Raw genomic sequence first — 16335 nt, forward strand, 5'->3', positions numbered from 1 at the left:
CCGATTCGGGCACCTGTGTGGCATGCACACATCTCCTGCCCCGCTCCTTTCGGCTTTATGCGATCTTTGCTTGTGATTAATTAAGATTGATTGATAAGGTCTGCCCCAAATGGTGTGTGTGCTGTGCGAGTGAGTGAGCTCCTATCTGCGTCCGTGTGTGTGCGTGTCTATAAAAAGTTTTCGTTTTGCTTTTATTGGCAAATATCCTGCTGGTAGCACAGAGTGAGGCTTGGGGTGGTGGGGCGGAGTAAGAGATGCCAACTAAGCGATAACTCGTTTCGGCTTTTCAGTAAAACGAGGGGCGGGGAAGATCCTAACCCAGCGATAGTCGATATACACCCCCAAAGCGCGTTGTTCACCCGATAGACAGACGATATATGTGCCAACAGAACCAGGTGCAATCGTGGTTAAGACAATAGTACTTTTATCTAGGACCTTCCGTACAATATGTCATCATAATATATTACAGAAAAACCAAAGAATTATGTATAATGTGACTAACATCACTAAGGTCAGGAACTCTTGAAGCACAATGTATTTAATATTTCTTGGAAAAACTTTATTTCAAATGCCAGGAATCAGCCCCAGTAATTTGACCGCGACTGTAGCCGATACACCTTTGTATAGGTGGCCCCACCGTGTTTGAGAGTGTGTGCATGCCATGGTCATAAAGCAGAAGTTTATGACTCTGTTTGCTCGCATGGCACATTTAGTTATTTAGTCATGGGGCGCCAACTCGATTCCCATTACCATTCCCCGGCATCTCGGCCCCCAGCAGCCTCATCAATATTAAGCGATACTCAATACCTCTCCATGCGTAATCGTAATCCAACACCCCAATCCCCAATCGAGTTATAGGAGGGGCTGGGTCCGAGGCTGGGACCCAAATAAAGTCACAAATATGTGCATAAGTTATGGTCGAGGGTCGTAAATGAAATCGCATTTTGTATTTTCTCCCTATCTGCATTAAGCCGGGAACCATGCGGCTTTATAGCGCCCATAACGAGACTTAGATGGACCTCAGTTGGATCGTAACTGGATCTAAGCGATCCGAGAGGAAGTGAATGAAGGGTTAATGAGAATGCGGTAAGTTGATCTTGAGATGCTAACAGCGGAGGGGAAAAGCGAAAGATTATCCTTTCGCTACTTAGTATTCACTTTTCCGATTTGCCATGCGCCGCACTTTCTCGAACCGATTGATGAATTATTCAGGCATTAATTGTGGTGCGGGGATTGGCCTGCTGTCAGCTGAAAAGAAGCAGGGCTTATCATCAAAGAATCCATCAGAGCTATCTGCACATGGCATCGACCGCAGCGACTAGTCACCAGAAATAAACCACAATTTTGCAGACAAAATGAACGCGAAGATATATGTACAAACACATATCTCTTCTGTATGTGGGAAAAGGGGGAAATGGGGGTAAAGGGCGGAGAAATGCGAATCGCAATAAATGTTATCAATCAGGGGCAATCATCATTAAATGTTGCTCGCAGCGAGCCAAATTTGTGGGACGAAAGGAGGAAATCGCAATGAGATACATCGGAAACAATGTATTTTAAACGAATATTTATTAATATGTTCAGTAAAACAAGCTAGAGATAAAAAGCCTAGAAATGTATATAAGAATTGCATTGTCTTATTCAAAATATAAAATAATTAAGCATAATAAGGTATATTTTAGTACATTTCACTTGTAGGTTTTATTTTCTCTCCGTGCTGTGGAGTCGATGTGCCGTCTATCTAATTATCCCATTTACCTTCAGCTGCTTATTAGCTTCTTGCTCGTTTTCTCGAGCAACTTGTTCAGATACTCAGCTGCAGCTGCAGGTGGTGATAAGACGCGATTGATAAGCTGGAACAGCTGAGCTCGCCGCCTAATCGCGGTCGGTGTCTATGAATTCGCGAGAGTTGCACGTGCTGCTCTGGCTAGATATCGCTATCGAAGCGCTGCCCCTCGGACCCTCTCGCTCGCTCCCCTTCGGCGGGCTACAGTCGGGGGTATGCAGAGCCCATATCGGAGCAGCAGGCGAGTCTGCGGAGTCTATATCTCGGACTGGCACACCTGACCCACCGCCATATCTCCTGCGGCCCCTCCAAGCCCCTCGCCGATTGCGTAATCTGGGTCAGCCAAGTATTTGCCAAACATTCGCGCGTGGTTAAGAGCAACAAGCGAGGTACGCACACAATGAACTCCGCTTCGGCATCTGCAAGATACAGATACAAATGTATCTGCAGCCACGCGACTTCGTCCCAGGATTCCTGCGCTCCTGTTTCGCCACACACAAGGCAACACACACAAACGCGCTTCGCGGAGTGGAGTGTGTGTGCGGAGAGAGCACAGGACGAAATGGATGCCAAAATCTCTTGACGGAGCTAGAACCAAGGGGATGCAGGGGTCGCTTATAGTACAATTTTTATTAAATCCTTTGAATGTTCTTTTGTTATCCCTGACCAGAAAATTCGTAAATAGATAAAACAACTCGGCTAAAAACGTAATATTATTTTTCTTCCTTAACCTTCAATCCCTCTTAAGAGGTGTGAGATGGTGTTGTGTATTGAAAGCCAGCCAGTTACCACCTGCCTAAAGTAGAACTCCACCACTTGCACCCACCCGCCCCGTTTGGATAACATGGACTTTTCGTATAGTTGGTTCACCTCAAAGTGCTTCTCGCACCTCCCCTACACCTGAGTTTCTGTGTGTATTTTTGGTATCGCACACGCAACGAACAGGACCTCTGAACCCCCTGGTCCGAGCACCTCCCCTTATCCAGCGATATGTAGAACTAGGACTAGCCTGGGAGTTCCTGCTCCTTTGCCCCGTATTCGGTTCTGCTCGGCTGTTTCGGGCCTTATCTCCACTGCTGCTGCCTGGATGTCGAGCCTCGAATGGCTTGGCACATTCCAAACACAGCGATAAGCAGTGGAACTACCCCTACTATCCATGCTATCCAAACCCCACTTTCTGCTCTGGCCACAATGGGAATTTTCCTGGGTCTTTTGGTCCTGCCAGCGAGGCCGAAAAATGTTTGTTTATCAGTTTCCATGCAGGCGCCATTTTCACTCCAGTTAATTAAGTAAAGGCGCTAGAGAGGCCATGGGGGCGTGGCCTGATAGCGGAAGGGGCGTTGGGCGATGGGCGTGGGGCGTGGCTCAAATCAATTGGTGAATGCATAAAAGCGTCGCCTCTGAATGGGAGGCGAATCATTTCATTTAACAATTTCATTTCATTCAATGCAAAATTGCGCACTTTCCAACACTGAAAGGACCTTGATTACAAAATGTGGGAGGGGGGCAGGGTTGCCGTACAGTAGGGTTGTCAACTGGTTGTCATTGTTTCTGTCCTGCTGCCGCGATTGCTTTATGCTGCTCTGATGCTTCTGGCGTATGGTTAACACCAGTTCCTCGCTGTGTGTGTGAGTGTGTGATAAGCAACTGCCTTCAGTGTCCTGTCGCGCCCTTCGCCCACCCCCTCCACCCGCTCACATCCTCGGGAGCAAGAGCTGGGCGAGCTGATAACGACAACGCCACCAACGGCAAGTGAAAATATTCGTGGGCCGCGAGCAGAAAATGAAATTCACTGAATCGCCAAGGGGTTGGGTCGCAGAAGTGGGTGGCATCACCTGGCCAGGAACTATCGCGCCCCTCCCTTCAGCGCCCACTTCCGTTCCCGCCCCTTTGTCTGCATTCAGTTTGAGCTCCGCTTATCTCTGCCAGCAGTCGTAGGACAAAACCCAACCATCGCCACCCAATTCCCGCCCAGAGATGCGCTCGTGCCATGGGAGGACGGGGAAAGGGGGCTGCCCCTGCTAGGACACTGGGAGAAAGTATAGTGTGTTTGCTATGCAATGGATTACTACCTACACAACTCTTTGAAAGTGCAAATAGTAAGGAAACATATTTATATAAAATGAATCAATATCTTATAAAGGTATAAATACTCCCCAAAAATATTATCCGTACCCTAAGGATCTTCATGGCATTCTAAATATTTGGTATATTTATTTAGCAACCCAACATGTTTTTATATTAGAACTTCTTAATATTAATAGTACATCTGTAGTATACATTCTTCAGTGCTCTATTTGTACGTTAAAACAAGGATAACTGACTCGACAACACTTTTCGGTCGAGTGTAGGTCCCAACCCCTCCCCATCTCGCTCTCCCTCTTTCTCCGCCGCCTTTCTCCTTTTCTCCCGTTGGCTGTGTGCACTCCATTTAAAATCTTTTTGCTTATCGCCGCTCGCTGCTCGCCTGATTGATGGCCATAGATAAGACGGCCCAGCCCAGCTTTGGGTGGGACTGCCTCTCCCGACTGCTGTTGTTGCTGCCGCTGTGTTGTGTCCTTGTTGTGGGGGTGGTGGGTGGGTTGCTGTGGCTGTGTGCATCGCCTCTGTTCGTTCTGCTGCGTTGCTCCATTTGGCATTGTTTGGTCCCATTAGCGCGGGTGTTATCAGTTCTCCAGCTACTGTTTTGCCTCTCTGTCTCTGCCGCTCAATCTGTCTCCCTGTCCCTGGCTTGCTTTCTCGCCCACAACCACCCACCCAGCCCCTTTAACCTCCAGCCCAAACGGAATGGCTGAGTGAGAGTTTTGCGATAAGAATGTAAAATATAAAATATGGCGCTGCCCCCTATCTCGCTCTCGCTTTTTCTCTCGCTCCTGAGGAATGTCCTTTTTGTGGCCGACCTCCCCGCCCGCTCCCCCGAAAATGCCCGCACTGTGTTGGTATTTTGTCAATTTAATGGCTCGCTCGCTACACTGAGACAAACGCTTTGAGTCACTCCCTCTCGGCACAACTTTGCTTATCAGCGGCGTTGTCCTGCGTGCGCTGGTGTTTTGTTTTTGGTCCTGCCTCCTTGCAGTTTGTCATTTAGCCGGCTGCAGTCCACTGGCCGCAGAGTCGGATGGGGATTTATCATCCTGGAACAGTCACCCGGCTCCCCCGCACACACAGCGACCGAACCAGCAACAGGATAAAGGATAAGCGATTTATGTGTGTGCGTGTCCGAGTTTGCTTTAATGAACATGACTTATATACAGGCGGGGTCAAATAAATAGGGCTGCCGAATTAAGGATGCAAGATTTTTCGGTAACTCATTGGGACTTTTACTCAATCACCATAACTACTTCAACAAGTTTCTTATTCATCCCTCAGAGTGACACAAATTGGTTAAAAAGTTGCCAAACTACTTATTTGCCCTCGGCTGTACGAGGCTAGGAAACCCACGCAAATAAAAGCACAACTCCCTCCACAAGTAATTTGTAATTTACGAAAATTGTTATTATCCTTGAAAGTTGACCCTGAACTCCCCCTTCGGAGGGGTCATTTACCACGCAGAACAAATGCGTTTTATTCGACCACAACTTTCGCTGATGGGAATCTCTCACTGATTCCTGAGTGGAGGGGCGGACGATGATGAGTCCTCTCTGGGGCTTCGGGCTCACAGGACATAAACTGTTATGATTTTTATGGTGCGACCCGAAAACACTTTTCGGCATGAGTCAGGGACTCTGCTCCATTCCTCCTGTGCCCCTGATGTCTTTCCTTTGAACCCACCACACATATGAAAGACACGAACAGGAAGAGGAGGAAACGGAGCAGGAGCAGCCAACAATGGGAACGGGGAAGGAGCACCAGGAATGGAATGCCAGCTGATAAGGCTGCATAGAGCAACATTTCCGATGAGGCCTTCGTCGTCGCCGCTGTCATCTCGCATCTGAGCGTATTACATGTGGCCTGCATGTGTGCAGGAATCAGAATCGGTAGTGAATCGGGGAAAGTTGCCTCAGATGGTTAGGGCGCTGCTACACCGTTGGAACCCGAAAGGGCATAGGGTACATCAACTGCGGGAGGTATTAGGAACCTTACAAATTAACTTAGCAATATAAAAGGGGAGGTAAATGTAATCGTATTTCGTTAGTTAGCTAAGAACAATGGGTCTTGCCAAAAATGTCGACCATATAACGCACGGTTTCGCACAAAACCCAGAAAGGACTCCCTACTATGGTCATCCTCTTTGCAAACCATAACATTAAATGCGTCTCACCTTGACTTCTCCCTAATGAGAAAGTGTATGGCCGAATTCGTCACCGTCTGCCACGTCGACAGCCACTTCCGAACCAATTGAGCCGATCAAGCAGGCACCCAAAGAGGTATTCCCATTCGAATGGAGGGAAGAAAGGAGAGGAAAGACGCCAGGGCGGCCGTGGGCGCGAGGGAGAGGGCAGGCGTGTAAAATATTTTTATTGCACCTTCCCTTTATGATGGCACTTCCGGCTGCGATAACCGACGTCGTCGTCGGCAGTTCAGCGTCATCGTCAGCGTTATCCACTCGAGATCTCCTGACGCACTGTGGAAGCCGTTGACAGGACCAAGGAGGCTGAGGGACAGAGACGCCTCTGAGGGACTGAAGGAGGCCGAAGGAGGGGGTTCGACAGAGACGGACGCACCCTGGCAATTAGCCCGCACTTTGGCGTGTGCTGTATCTGCATCTCTACCTGAACCTGAATGGAATCCGAGTCCGAGTCCGACTTCGGCCCTCCCACATCGCTCTCGGTCGCGTCACTTGCTCATTTGATGACTGGCGACTGGACGAGAAGCGTTTAATGTTTTACAAGCCACTTTCCAGCTCAATTTGCGTACGGCGACAGGGGAGAGATGCAGGGATGCAGGAGACCTCGGCGGCGACGCTGCCTCAAAATCGGTTATAGGATCATTGACACTCTTGTCGGCGTCGCGCCCCGGATGTCGCCTTGTACCACAGTGTTGCCTGAATAAATAGCTAAAACTTATTAAAATAATATTATCCAGTCCCATTAAACAGATATAACAAAGTATTAAGTATTTAAAATATAAATTTTAGAAAAATATCGGGTTATTATGCGTACATTGACGGTTTTACGTTTCTCAAAGAAATTGTGCAACCTATTCTGGTCCCAAAAATGTCCCTTATTAGGGGTCCCAACTTAAACGTATCCTGTATATAATGTGTTGAACCAGACATCGAACAGGATAATAATATTATACTAGCTGAAGCAAATTTGTTTAGGCGGATATTTTCTCGACTCTTCTTAGCTACTTTGGCCGTGAGTCGCTCACAGCACCTCAGTTGGCCGGCAGTCCGTGGGCCAAAAAGGGACGCAGACCGCGACTTGGTCGGCGACTCGGCTTTATGGCATTCCGGCGTGACTTTCGCCTTCCCATTCAAATGCGAGCGCCTCTTTTTGGCTGGAATCGAAAATGAGTCGAGCTGCCTGCGGGCTTTGTTTGGCTGCCTTTAACGACGTCGACTTGACGCCGAACTAATTGATGCGATAACTCGTGTTTATCACTCACTTACCCGAGAAACCGAGAAACCGAGGAACCGAGCCTCGCCCCACGTCGAGGCCGGTATTCAAAACAGGGCGGCGATGTCGATAGCGTAGAAATATTTTGAAAGAGCGGCGACACCGACGAGCACGACGACCGGGGACGTTTCCATTTCCACTCCTTATCGCCGCCATGCATTTCTGCTGCCGCTTTATCCAATATTTTAATCTCGCACTTACCAGCGGATGACTGGGAAGCCGAAGTCGCAGTCGAACTCCGCGATAAGGAGTTTTACGACGGCGCACAGGGAAGTAGGGCAGGGGTGTCCGCAAAGGGGCCAAGGGGTTGCCTTGCCAGTGGCACCCGCATAGAGGCGGCTTCCTGATGCATTAAGCATATTTTATGACCACTTAGCAAACTCGAACTCGGCAAGGCGAGGGCCCGGAAAGGAGGTCAATAAAACAAATCCACTGGGTTCGTATTACTCACGGGCACAAATACACCATTGTAGATGAAGATCGGGCCCTAGAAAAAAAGGAGCTGCGGCCATGAAAGATTGATGATCTGTGGCGGATAAATGAGTCACGTGCAGGTAGAAAGAGATTTATCGAAAAAGGGATTTCTATATATGACGCAAATAAAGATATTACCATAAAGTGGTATAATATCAAGTATCGAACCCATCTTACCCAAACAATTTTCAAAAGGACAAAGATTGAAAATATATAAAGCTAATAGGGGAAATCCTAAAATCCTTGTACAAAGTATGCCCTAAAATCAAAGACTAAATTATTTCCAACCTACTCACTCTACCTATATCTTTCATGTCTGCTATGACAGATACCATTTGTAATGCAAACTCCTTCCCCTCGTGTCTGTTTTCCAGCGATAATAACTCAAACTTCAGTCTGGCTTTCGGCTGAGTTCTTAATCGTGATTTTCAGAAATGTGTATTTCGTACTCGAGCTCCACCTCAGCGCGCCATAATTGTGGACTGCGGTGGTGGCGGTGCTGCAGATACGCGGTATGAAATTTAAATCACTTTGATTGATTGCTAGATTAGCCCACAAGAGAGAGAGGGGGCGGGCGAGCTGGGAGACAGAGATAAGTGCTGGGGGCGGGGTGGGTGGCTCGGGGTGGCTCTGGGGTCGGTGGTTTAGCTCGCACCTTGGCTTATGTTAATTGATTTAATTTCGCTACAATGAAGTCATCGCTTATCTGCCAGACTTCATAAATATGCAGGCTCCAAGGGTGAATTAAAAGCGGCGAGGAAATGGGAAGCGAAACTGTCAGCAGCTCAGCACCTGCTGTGCGGGACAGAGACGGCAAAGTGGGGGAGAGAGAGACAGACACAGCCCGCTCAAGGTTGAACAATTTTTGGGTTTTTCGGTGGAAATGAGTTGGGCAACTGAGCAACTCCATTGATTATATAACTCCGATCCCCAACCTCTTTTCCGCCATACAGTAATGTGCGAGTTTCGAGTTACAACAGCAAACGTCTCTACACAGGGAGAAATATTTACCAAATAAGATAGTAAAAGTTTAGTTTAGATACTGCCTTAAAAGTGCCATATTTATTTAGTTAAACAGAATTTCTTGTAAAATTGGTTGAAACTCACTGAAATATTTCTTAAATAGGCAGATTTATTTCCCCGTGCAGTTTCGAAGAAGAGAGAGGAAGACAACGTTGGAGGGGGCTAAAAAACGCAGACGAAAAAACAAAACTTAAGTAGATTTATTTCATGATAAATGTTTTTTCACAACAACAACAAATGCTGCCCGTGCTAATCTTAACGATGCATCTACCCGAAAAGCGAACGAAATGAAATAAAGCGACGAGCGGCGGAGAGAGATGGGGATACGCGCCCTGAGAGAGACGGCAATAGAGCCAGGCTTCGGCGTAGAAGTAGAAATAACCCCAAAAATAAGCAACAACTGTGAGTTTGCTCGCTGCTTTTGCTTTTTATCAGCGTGAGGATCTCTTATCAACCCACTTGCATCTGCGCTCTCAGCGGAGTTTTTTGTTCATTTAGGTGTGTGTGTGGAGGGGCAGGGGCCTCGAGGTCAGGAGGACGGAGCGGGGGAGTGCCCCAAGTGCTGCGTCACTTGGAATTGCAGAAAAACCACTGAAACACTCAAGGGTATTCAGTCAGAGAGTATGAGTATCACAAGAATTTGTACGGTTTCACTACCTTAGTAACTAGAGAAGTTTATTAAGATTTGTTTGTTCAGGTTACAATATGAAAGATCTACGTTCTTTTTGCGATTACCCTTTAAACTCAAGTAATTCGTTATCGAACAAAAATGCAAACAACATTTTTTACTGTGTAACAATTCACTCATTGTTGCCGCTGCTGTTGTTGTTTTGCCCCGTATTTTTAGCATATTTTCTTGAAAACGCTTTTTCGATGTAGTGCAATCAGCAGACGTTGATCTGTCGCATTTGTTCATATTTATGTCAATAAATGAGCACGTAACATCAGTGACAAACATAGATACCCACGCACACACCGAGCCAAGCGTATGAATGTACCGACTTGTAGCAACATAATTGCAAAACAATTGCCACTGCCAAAGTCAGAACGAGATGGCGGGTTCGGGGGAAGGAGAGGCGCGAGTGCTGGCAGTTCATCACCCCAACAGCGCAGAGCAACAACCAACGAGAACCAACAACGACCGGCAGCAACACCAACAACAACGCGAAACAACCGCAGCGGTCGCGTTTATCAAAAACCTTTGCAGATATTCACGCATGAAGTGTTTATCGCTGCATAAGCTCGCAACAGAAAAAAACACCCACAAACTGCTGAAAATATAATCTAACACATAAGGAGGAAAAAAGGCTAAAGTTGATGGGAATCGCAAGTAAAACGAATGTGGGATACCCTGTAAATAAGAACAGCGAAAAAAAAGTAATTGTTTCATGAGATAATAAACTATAAATTCAACCAGTTTGTTTGTTTCGAGTTTTGGCACTTTCTTATTATACAAAATTCAGAAAAATATGTACGTAAGATCTCTCCTAGTATTCAATTTCAAAAATCACTGCATACTTTTTGGGGCAATCATGTTTCAAGTTCAGTTTATTTTATGAAAACTGTTTGTAAGACCCTAATTTATTTTTAAAACTAAAAATATTTGAGGTAAGAACTACCTTTCAAATAAGGATTGCCATATAAAGGTAATTTATAATTTGTAGTGCTAGGTCCAATATGAAATATAAAGGTCGAAAACTCATCGTTTATCCTAAATTGTACCCCCATTTTGAGCTCACGTTGATCTAAACACATGCGTCCCTGAACAGCCGTATCTCAGGGATATCTAGGGTATTTTGAAGTCGTGCTGAAACCTTGGACCCAGGGGCTAACCGAAGGGGTTGCAAGAGGGTTGGCGGCAAGCGGCACGTTTAATGAATCTAATTAAAAGTCAACAATGGCAAAAGAGATAATCGTTGCCAGCAGACAACAACGCTTCAGCACGGGGTTGTCGGTGGGCTGGCTTGGTTGGGATATAACTCTCTGGGACATACATTGCGATATCAACTATAACGCATGCGCAACATGCTGGCAACAGCTGATTGCAGAGAGCAAATGAGAGAAAAGCGGATGAGCAGGAGAAACCGGGCGATTTTTATCGCTGGGAAAGAAGAAAACGTTTTTTGCATCTGCAAAGTTGCCAGGGAAATGGAAATAAACCAAACGCCGATAGGAATCAGAGGCGGAGGTCGCTCGAGATGTACTATAGATGGGGAGTGCCAGGAAGGAGCGAGAGAAAGAGTAGCACAAGCAACATAAAAATAGATCTACGGCGGGCGATAAGCTCGCGCAAGGAAAACCGAACCGAGAAAAAGCCGAACAAAAGCCCCGTGAGCCAAAAGCTGCAGAATGATGATGGAGAGTTGATGGAGATGCAGATAGAAATGGCCATGTGGATGCGGCCGGAGGAGGTGAATGATAACCGACGGGGAGACCTGTGCGAGATCTCCCTGTACCGGGAGGAAGTACACTTCGATTTGAGATTGTGCAACTGTATTGCAAAAATTAAAAAAAGATTGCGATAAAATGATTATTTTAGATGTGAAACCAAAAAAGTATTCCTCAGCAAAAATTTAAAAAAATTTGAAACACAAGTTTTGCTTTTCATAAATAAACTGTACATATAGTTGTATTACTTCGAAGAGCAATATAAGTTTATTTTGTTTCTAGCAGTGCACCTGAACACCTTAAAAATCCAACAATTTTTCATTTTCCAATCGTGTTTTGAACACCCCATTTCGCTCGGTGCATTCAGATACAGATACAGAGATACAATTAAACACAAAACGCTTATCACTAAGCAATAATCAGAATTCCATTAGCCGTAGACGCGATATCGCTGAAAAGCATCTCCCTCGCGCACCGACACACACACAGCGCACACAGTGCACACCCTCTCCGAGTGTATCTTTGTATCTGTATCTGCAGTGGTGTTGGTTGTGTATCCGTTCGCTGCTGGTTGGTTGGCTGCTTGCTTGTTGGTTTTGGTTCTGTTTCTGTTCTGCGATGTTATCTAAGCGCAGAGCTCGCCGCGCTGCGCCCTTATCAGTGCTTTATCAGTTTTTGTTTCGAATAATTCCGAGGCGAGCGAAGGAAGTCGACCGCAGCCGAGCAGAGCGGAGAGTCCCAGAGCCGCAGAGCTCCAGTCGCAATATCTTATTTCAGTTGCCAGCGGAGCGACGAGCGAGAGAGTTTCTCGGCCGCTGATACGAATCCCTGCCCATACCCACAGCCATACCCACACCACTGCGAGTCCCAGTTCGAAACCCAAAGATAAACAACTTTTGGCCCGGCATCCCGGCATCAACAAACATCAGCTGTGCTGCGTCGTCATCGTCATCCCATCGCACTGCCACTCGGTTCAGTTCAGCTCGCTCGCTCGGCTGGTATCTGTATCGGTTGTATCTGTATCTCACAGCGGCGCACGAAAATTTCATTACTCACCGCCTCACTCAGCCGGTCGGTCCGAGTATTCAGTTTGCTGTGGAACGCGGAGCAGGCAGCAACCACGAGCGGTACGCGCGGTACTCACAACACTCAAGTCACAACGGCATGAGAGCCACTGTACGATACCATTCCGAAAGCAAAAGCACACGATTCGTTCGTCATAACGAGAATTTGAATAATTGCACTGCAGTGAGTGAGTCAAAGTGAATTCCCACGGGAAGTGACAACATAATTGCCCTTTAAGTGCGGCCTAAACCGAAAGCTAAAACATGTGCGAGTGAGAAAGTGAAAGAGCTAGCCAACAACTAAGCCCGGATTATCTGCCATTGGATTACTACACTTATAGAAGGAAGACAATGCTCAGTAGCAGCTCGAGAGGTGAGAAGCGTTTTAGCAGAGCTGCGAATGGAACTTCAGGGGCTTATGAGTAATGCAGCAAAGGCAACAGCCAAGAAATGCATATACCATGAGCCCCATTTTGTTATTTAATTGATATACCATTTAATGAAAAAATAATTCTGATAGGAAGTACATCAGTCATAAATATTTATACCCCTTTTCTGTCAATAACATTTTCATTAAGATATTGCAGCTCAACTGCGTATCGGGCTTAGATGTAAACATATTCATCACTTCCCTGGAAGTGATTAGGATTTCACAAAATGTTTATTCACCCAGAAAAGCACTCTGAATTGTGCTTCTGCGATTAAATTAAAGTTATTCATTAGTTTTGAAGCGAAGACAAATATTGGAAATGGGGGTTCATCTGGGCATAAAAACCAGATAGATAAATGAATACCACAAGCACATATGCTACGTATTTCATTTCAAAAATGTAAATAGCAACTGTGATATCATATTTGCTCATTCGGTAATACTCAGTTTGAGTGGTAAGACCTCTAGAGGTGCTGTTCCCGCGCGGTTCCCTTGGGGCACCAATCAACCTGCAAGTCATGTGTGGGTGTACTGCAGAAACTGAAAATCCCGCCAATTGCTAGCGGAGCCAGCCTTTGGACCCTGTCGCCCGAAGAGGGGGGAGGAGGGTGGGTTGGGGAATAAGGTCCCAATACCGCCTGGCCGACATGTCCGACACTGTACACTGCTCACTGTAGTCCAAGTCCAAGTCCGCATTTCGCGTCCATGGCAGCCAGCTTTCAGTTGCTTATCAGTCGCCTATCTGCGCTGTGTGGCTTCACATTCATTCCACGGCCTCAGCTTGGCCCGGCTCATATGTATCTGCATCTGTGAGTACGAGTATCTGTATCTGTGTGTGTAGCTGCGCTATTTGCGATCTGCGGCCAGCGAAGACGAGGAAGACGGGACAGGGCCGCAGAGGAGCTGAAATGAAAACGAAGGAATTCTGCGGATTGTTGTTATTATTGTTATTATAATTCCTTGAAGTGAATAATCAGCGAAATATAATCAAAAATGAGAAAACAACACAGAGAGTAGTGCGATGTGTAGAGGGGGTACTTTATGGTGGGTATACTGGGTACGGGGTACTGGGTACTGGCTACTTCGAACTGAAGTTTAATCGAGTGGAGTGAAGGCTCGGACACCGGCTTCGCAAGCCAACAGCAAACCAACTACTGTGCGTAGTTCGTAGCAAACTCAACTTGCCAACAGAAAAGATGCAAAGATACTGGGCAAAACAGAGAATGGGTGGACAAAAGCAAACAATGCGGCCCTCGCAGCAATTATTATCGCTTTTAAAGTAAAGCCATTTGGCTGGAACTATCTGAGATACAAATCAGAAACTATTAGTCGAGAGCTTTGGGCGGGAAGTATCCGTAAATTTAGACGCTACCTCATGTTTCATCCTCACCGATCCTTGCTAAAGTATCTTAAAGTATTACCTGAACTATTTTAACCCAACTTTTTCTTTTCAGGTGATTGTTCCGATACCACAGAAGAGATGACCGTCGACAGCAGAGGTAAGCCCACTTGAAATACCCGTCTGTGTATAAGAAAATCCTCTTCGATGCTGAAAACACATCCTGTCGCCTGTCCGTTGTCCTTTTGTCCGCCGTTCAATCCGCGATAAGTTAGCAGCTTAAACGAAATGGGCCAAAGCCAAAAAATAAATTCTTATCAGTTCGACTGCAGGAAGCAGGCGAGTGTCCCCGGGCCCCTCTAATTCCCCGCTCTGGGGCTGTCTCCCCCAACAGACATAACCCGTTAATGCCCAATAATAAATTCCTCGATGTGTGTAGACCCAGGAGTTTTAAACCCATCCCTGCTGCCCGCTGATATTCTGCCAATAAAATTTAATCCAGAAAAAAGACGAAGACGAGAGCCCTCTAATTTAATACACTTTTTATCAGTGCAGTGGCACTGCTTCCTGCGGTTTTTGTGATTTTGACACCTCAGACCTTACAAAAACTCTTTCGTGAGAGGAGGGTGGAGGGTGGTGGCCACAACCCTCGTTTCAGTCGCTCCGATGGACTGCAGGAAATGACAACGGGTCACTCTCACTCTATTTACGAGACCCCTTTCCCATTATTTTGTAACCCTCCCCTCGGGCGGAATTTGACTTCACTCCGACATCATTGGCATCAATTTCATATCACTTCATAATCATCAGCAATGTCAACGTCATTGAGACGATGTCTCTGACCCGACCACCCAACCACCGCAACCCTTCTGAAACTCGAGTTCCCAGGAGCGGACTGTCGCTTGAGGTCTTCGTATTGAATGTTTTCAGTAGATAAAGGATGGAAACAAACCCCGGGGATTGTCGTAAAATTTAAAGGAGTTTAATGGAACTTAACTGGGTTCCAGTAGATTGGCCACTCTTAATCCAACATTTTAAAACCGATTTCTTATAAGCGATAATAGAGAGGTAGTTTTTCATATATAGAACAACTCTGCTTACCATACTTTGTTTTGATATTTCTTAGTAAACCATCTTAAAAACAATGAATTTTCGCATTATCCCACAATACATGGGCCAGTTAAATGCTTAATCTAAAACCTCAACTCCGCTCCTGCTCTTTTGGCTCGACATTCCGCACCATTTCGCTGCCATCTCGAGCATTCATCATTAATAATCCCCTGAAACTGGCGGCAATTGGAGCAGGGCCTCCCATCCCTCGTCCCGTTGCCCGCTCCAAATCCAAATCTCAGCCCTTCCACGTGGCCGTTTTTGTGCTGCGTCAGTGAAAGATTTCCAGCTTGCGAGCACAGGGCCACAGAGCCAGATGGGATCGGGATGAGGGACGAGGGGCGGGGGAATCGGGAATCCGCAATCGGGGGGCGGTCGAGTGGCCAGTGGGCGTAACAGTTCGCCTAAAAAGTGGGCGTTTGTCTGGGCTAATCTTTATCTGGCTGTTGACACTCCATGGCGACGCCAAGCGACCGAAGAGCCGAGTTGGCCAGGCCAGTCAGCCGACGACAAACGTGGGGAAAAGCGTGTGGCATTCCTTCGGGCCGCCTGGTCGGCCACCTCCCGCCACCCACAGGGTCCACCACTTTTTTGGCCAAAAGATTGCCATTGCCTGCCGCACTTGCACTGCCTGGCCGGCCGACCAGATTGGATTAGGCCTCTGTGGTCACTAGATGGTGATGGTTTTCGGGATCCCAATGTTGGGATTACTTGAGAAGCTAAGAATCAAATTATAGGGCTGATCATGGAGGGTGGTATAGCAGACTTTGGACCAGAGACCTTTCTTTGGGGAGTACCTTTTATATTTTGTATATTTTATTAAATCCTGAAACTACCTGAAGATCCTTAAAAGTAACTGCAAAATAGTATCCTTCCTGTGGTGGATATTATGTTAAAGTTTTTCTTTATTCAAGGTATTATCATTCTATTTATTAGTTGTTCAAGTTTTCTTTCCTACTTCCTTAAATTGATTTCTAAAATGATATAAGAGATATTAGACAACTATCATGAATATTAATAATCTGAGTAAAAATTTGCATAAGTGTTTATTTACGTGGTATGCAGTACTTAGGATTTCAGATACATACATAGTCAACTTAAATAGTTGTTGTACATTACCCGCCAACTTTTTAGGGTATTTAATCTTCTATCCAGCAGTG

General features: G+C 46.3%; 1 protein-coding gene across 7 annotated transcripts in view; it reads left to right on the forward strand.

Annotated features, from left to right (window-relative positions):
* LOC108029144 (zinc finger protein ush) overlaps window positions 1-16335 on the forward strand; it is a 70533-nt gene that overhangs the window by 40173 nt on the left and 14025 nt on the right. For 5 of the 7 annotated variants that reach the window (XM_050885520.1, XM_017101269.3, XM_017101270.3 and 2 more), the window contains one exon: window positions 14181-14225. In XM_050885520.1, the coding sequence (XP_050741477.1) occupies window positions 14207-14225 (19 nt within the window). In that variant the 5' untranslated portion in view covers window positions 14181-14206. Of the gene's footprint in view, window positions 1-12309; window positions 12670-14180; window positions 14226-16335 lie in introns of those variants that run through there. The other 2 variants (XM_017101271.3, XM_017101274.3) reach the window with 2 other exon arrangements.

Source organism: Drosophila biarmipes, chromosome 2L (assembly GCF_025231255.1).
Source record: "Drosophila biarmipes strain raj3 chromosome 2L, RU_DBia_V1.1, whole genome shotgun sequence".
In the NCBI taxonomy this organism is placed as follows: domain Eukaryota; kingdom Metazoa; phylum Arthropoda; class Insecta; order Diptera; family Drosophilidae; genus Drosophila; species Drosophila biarmipes.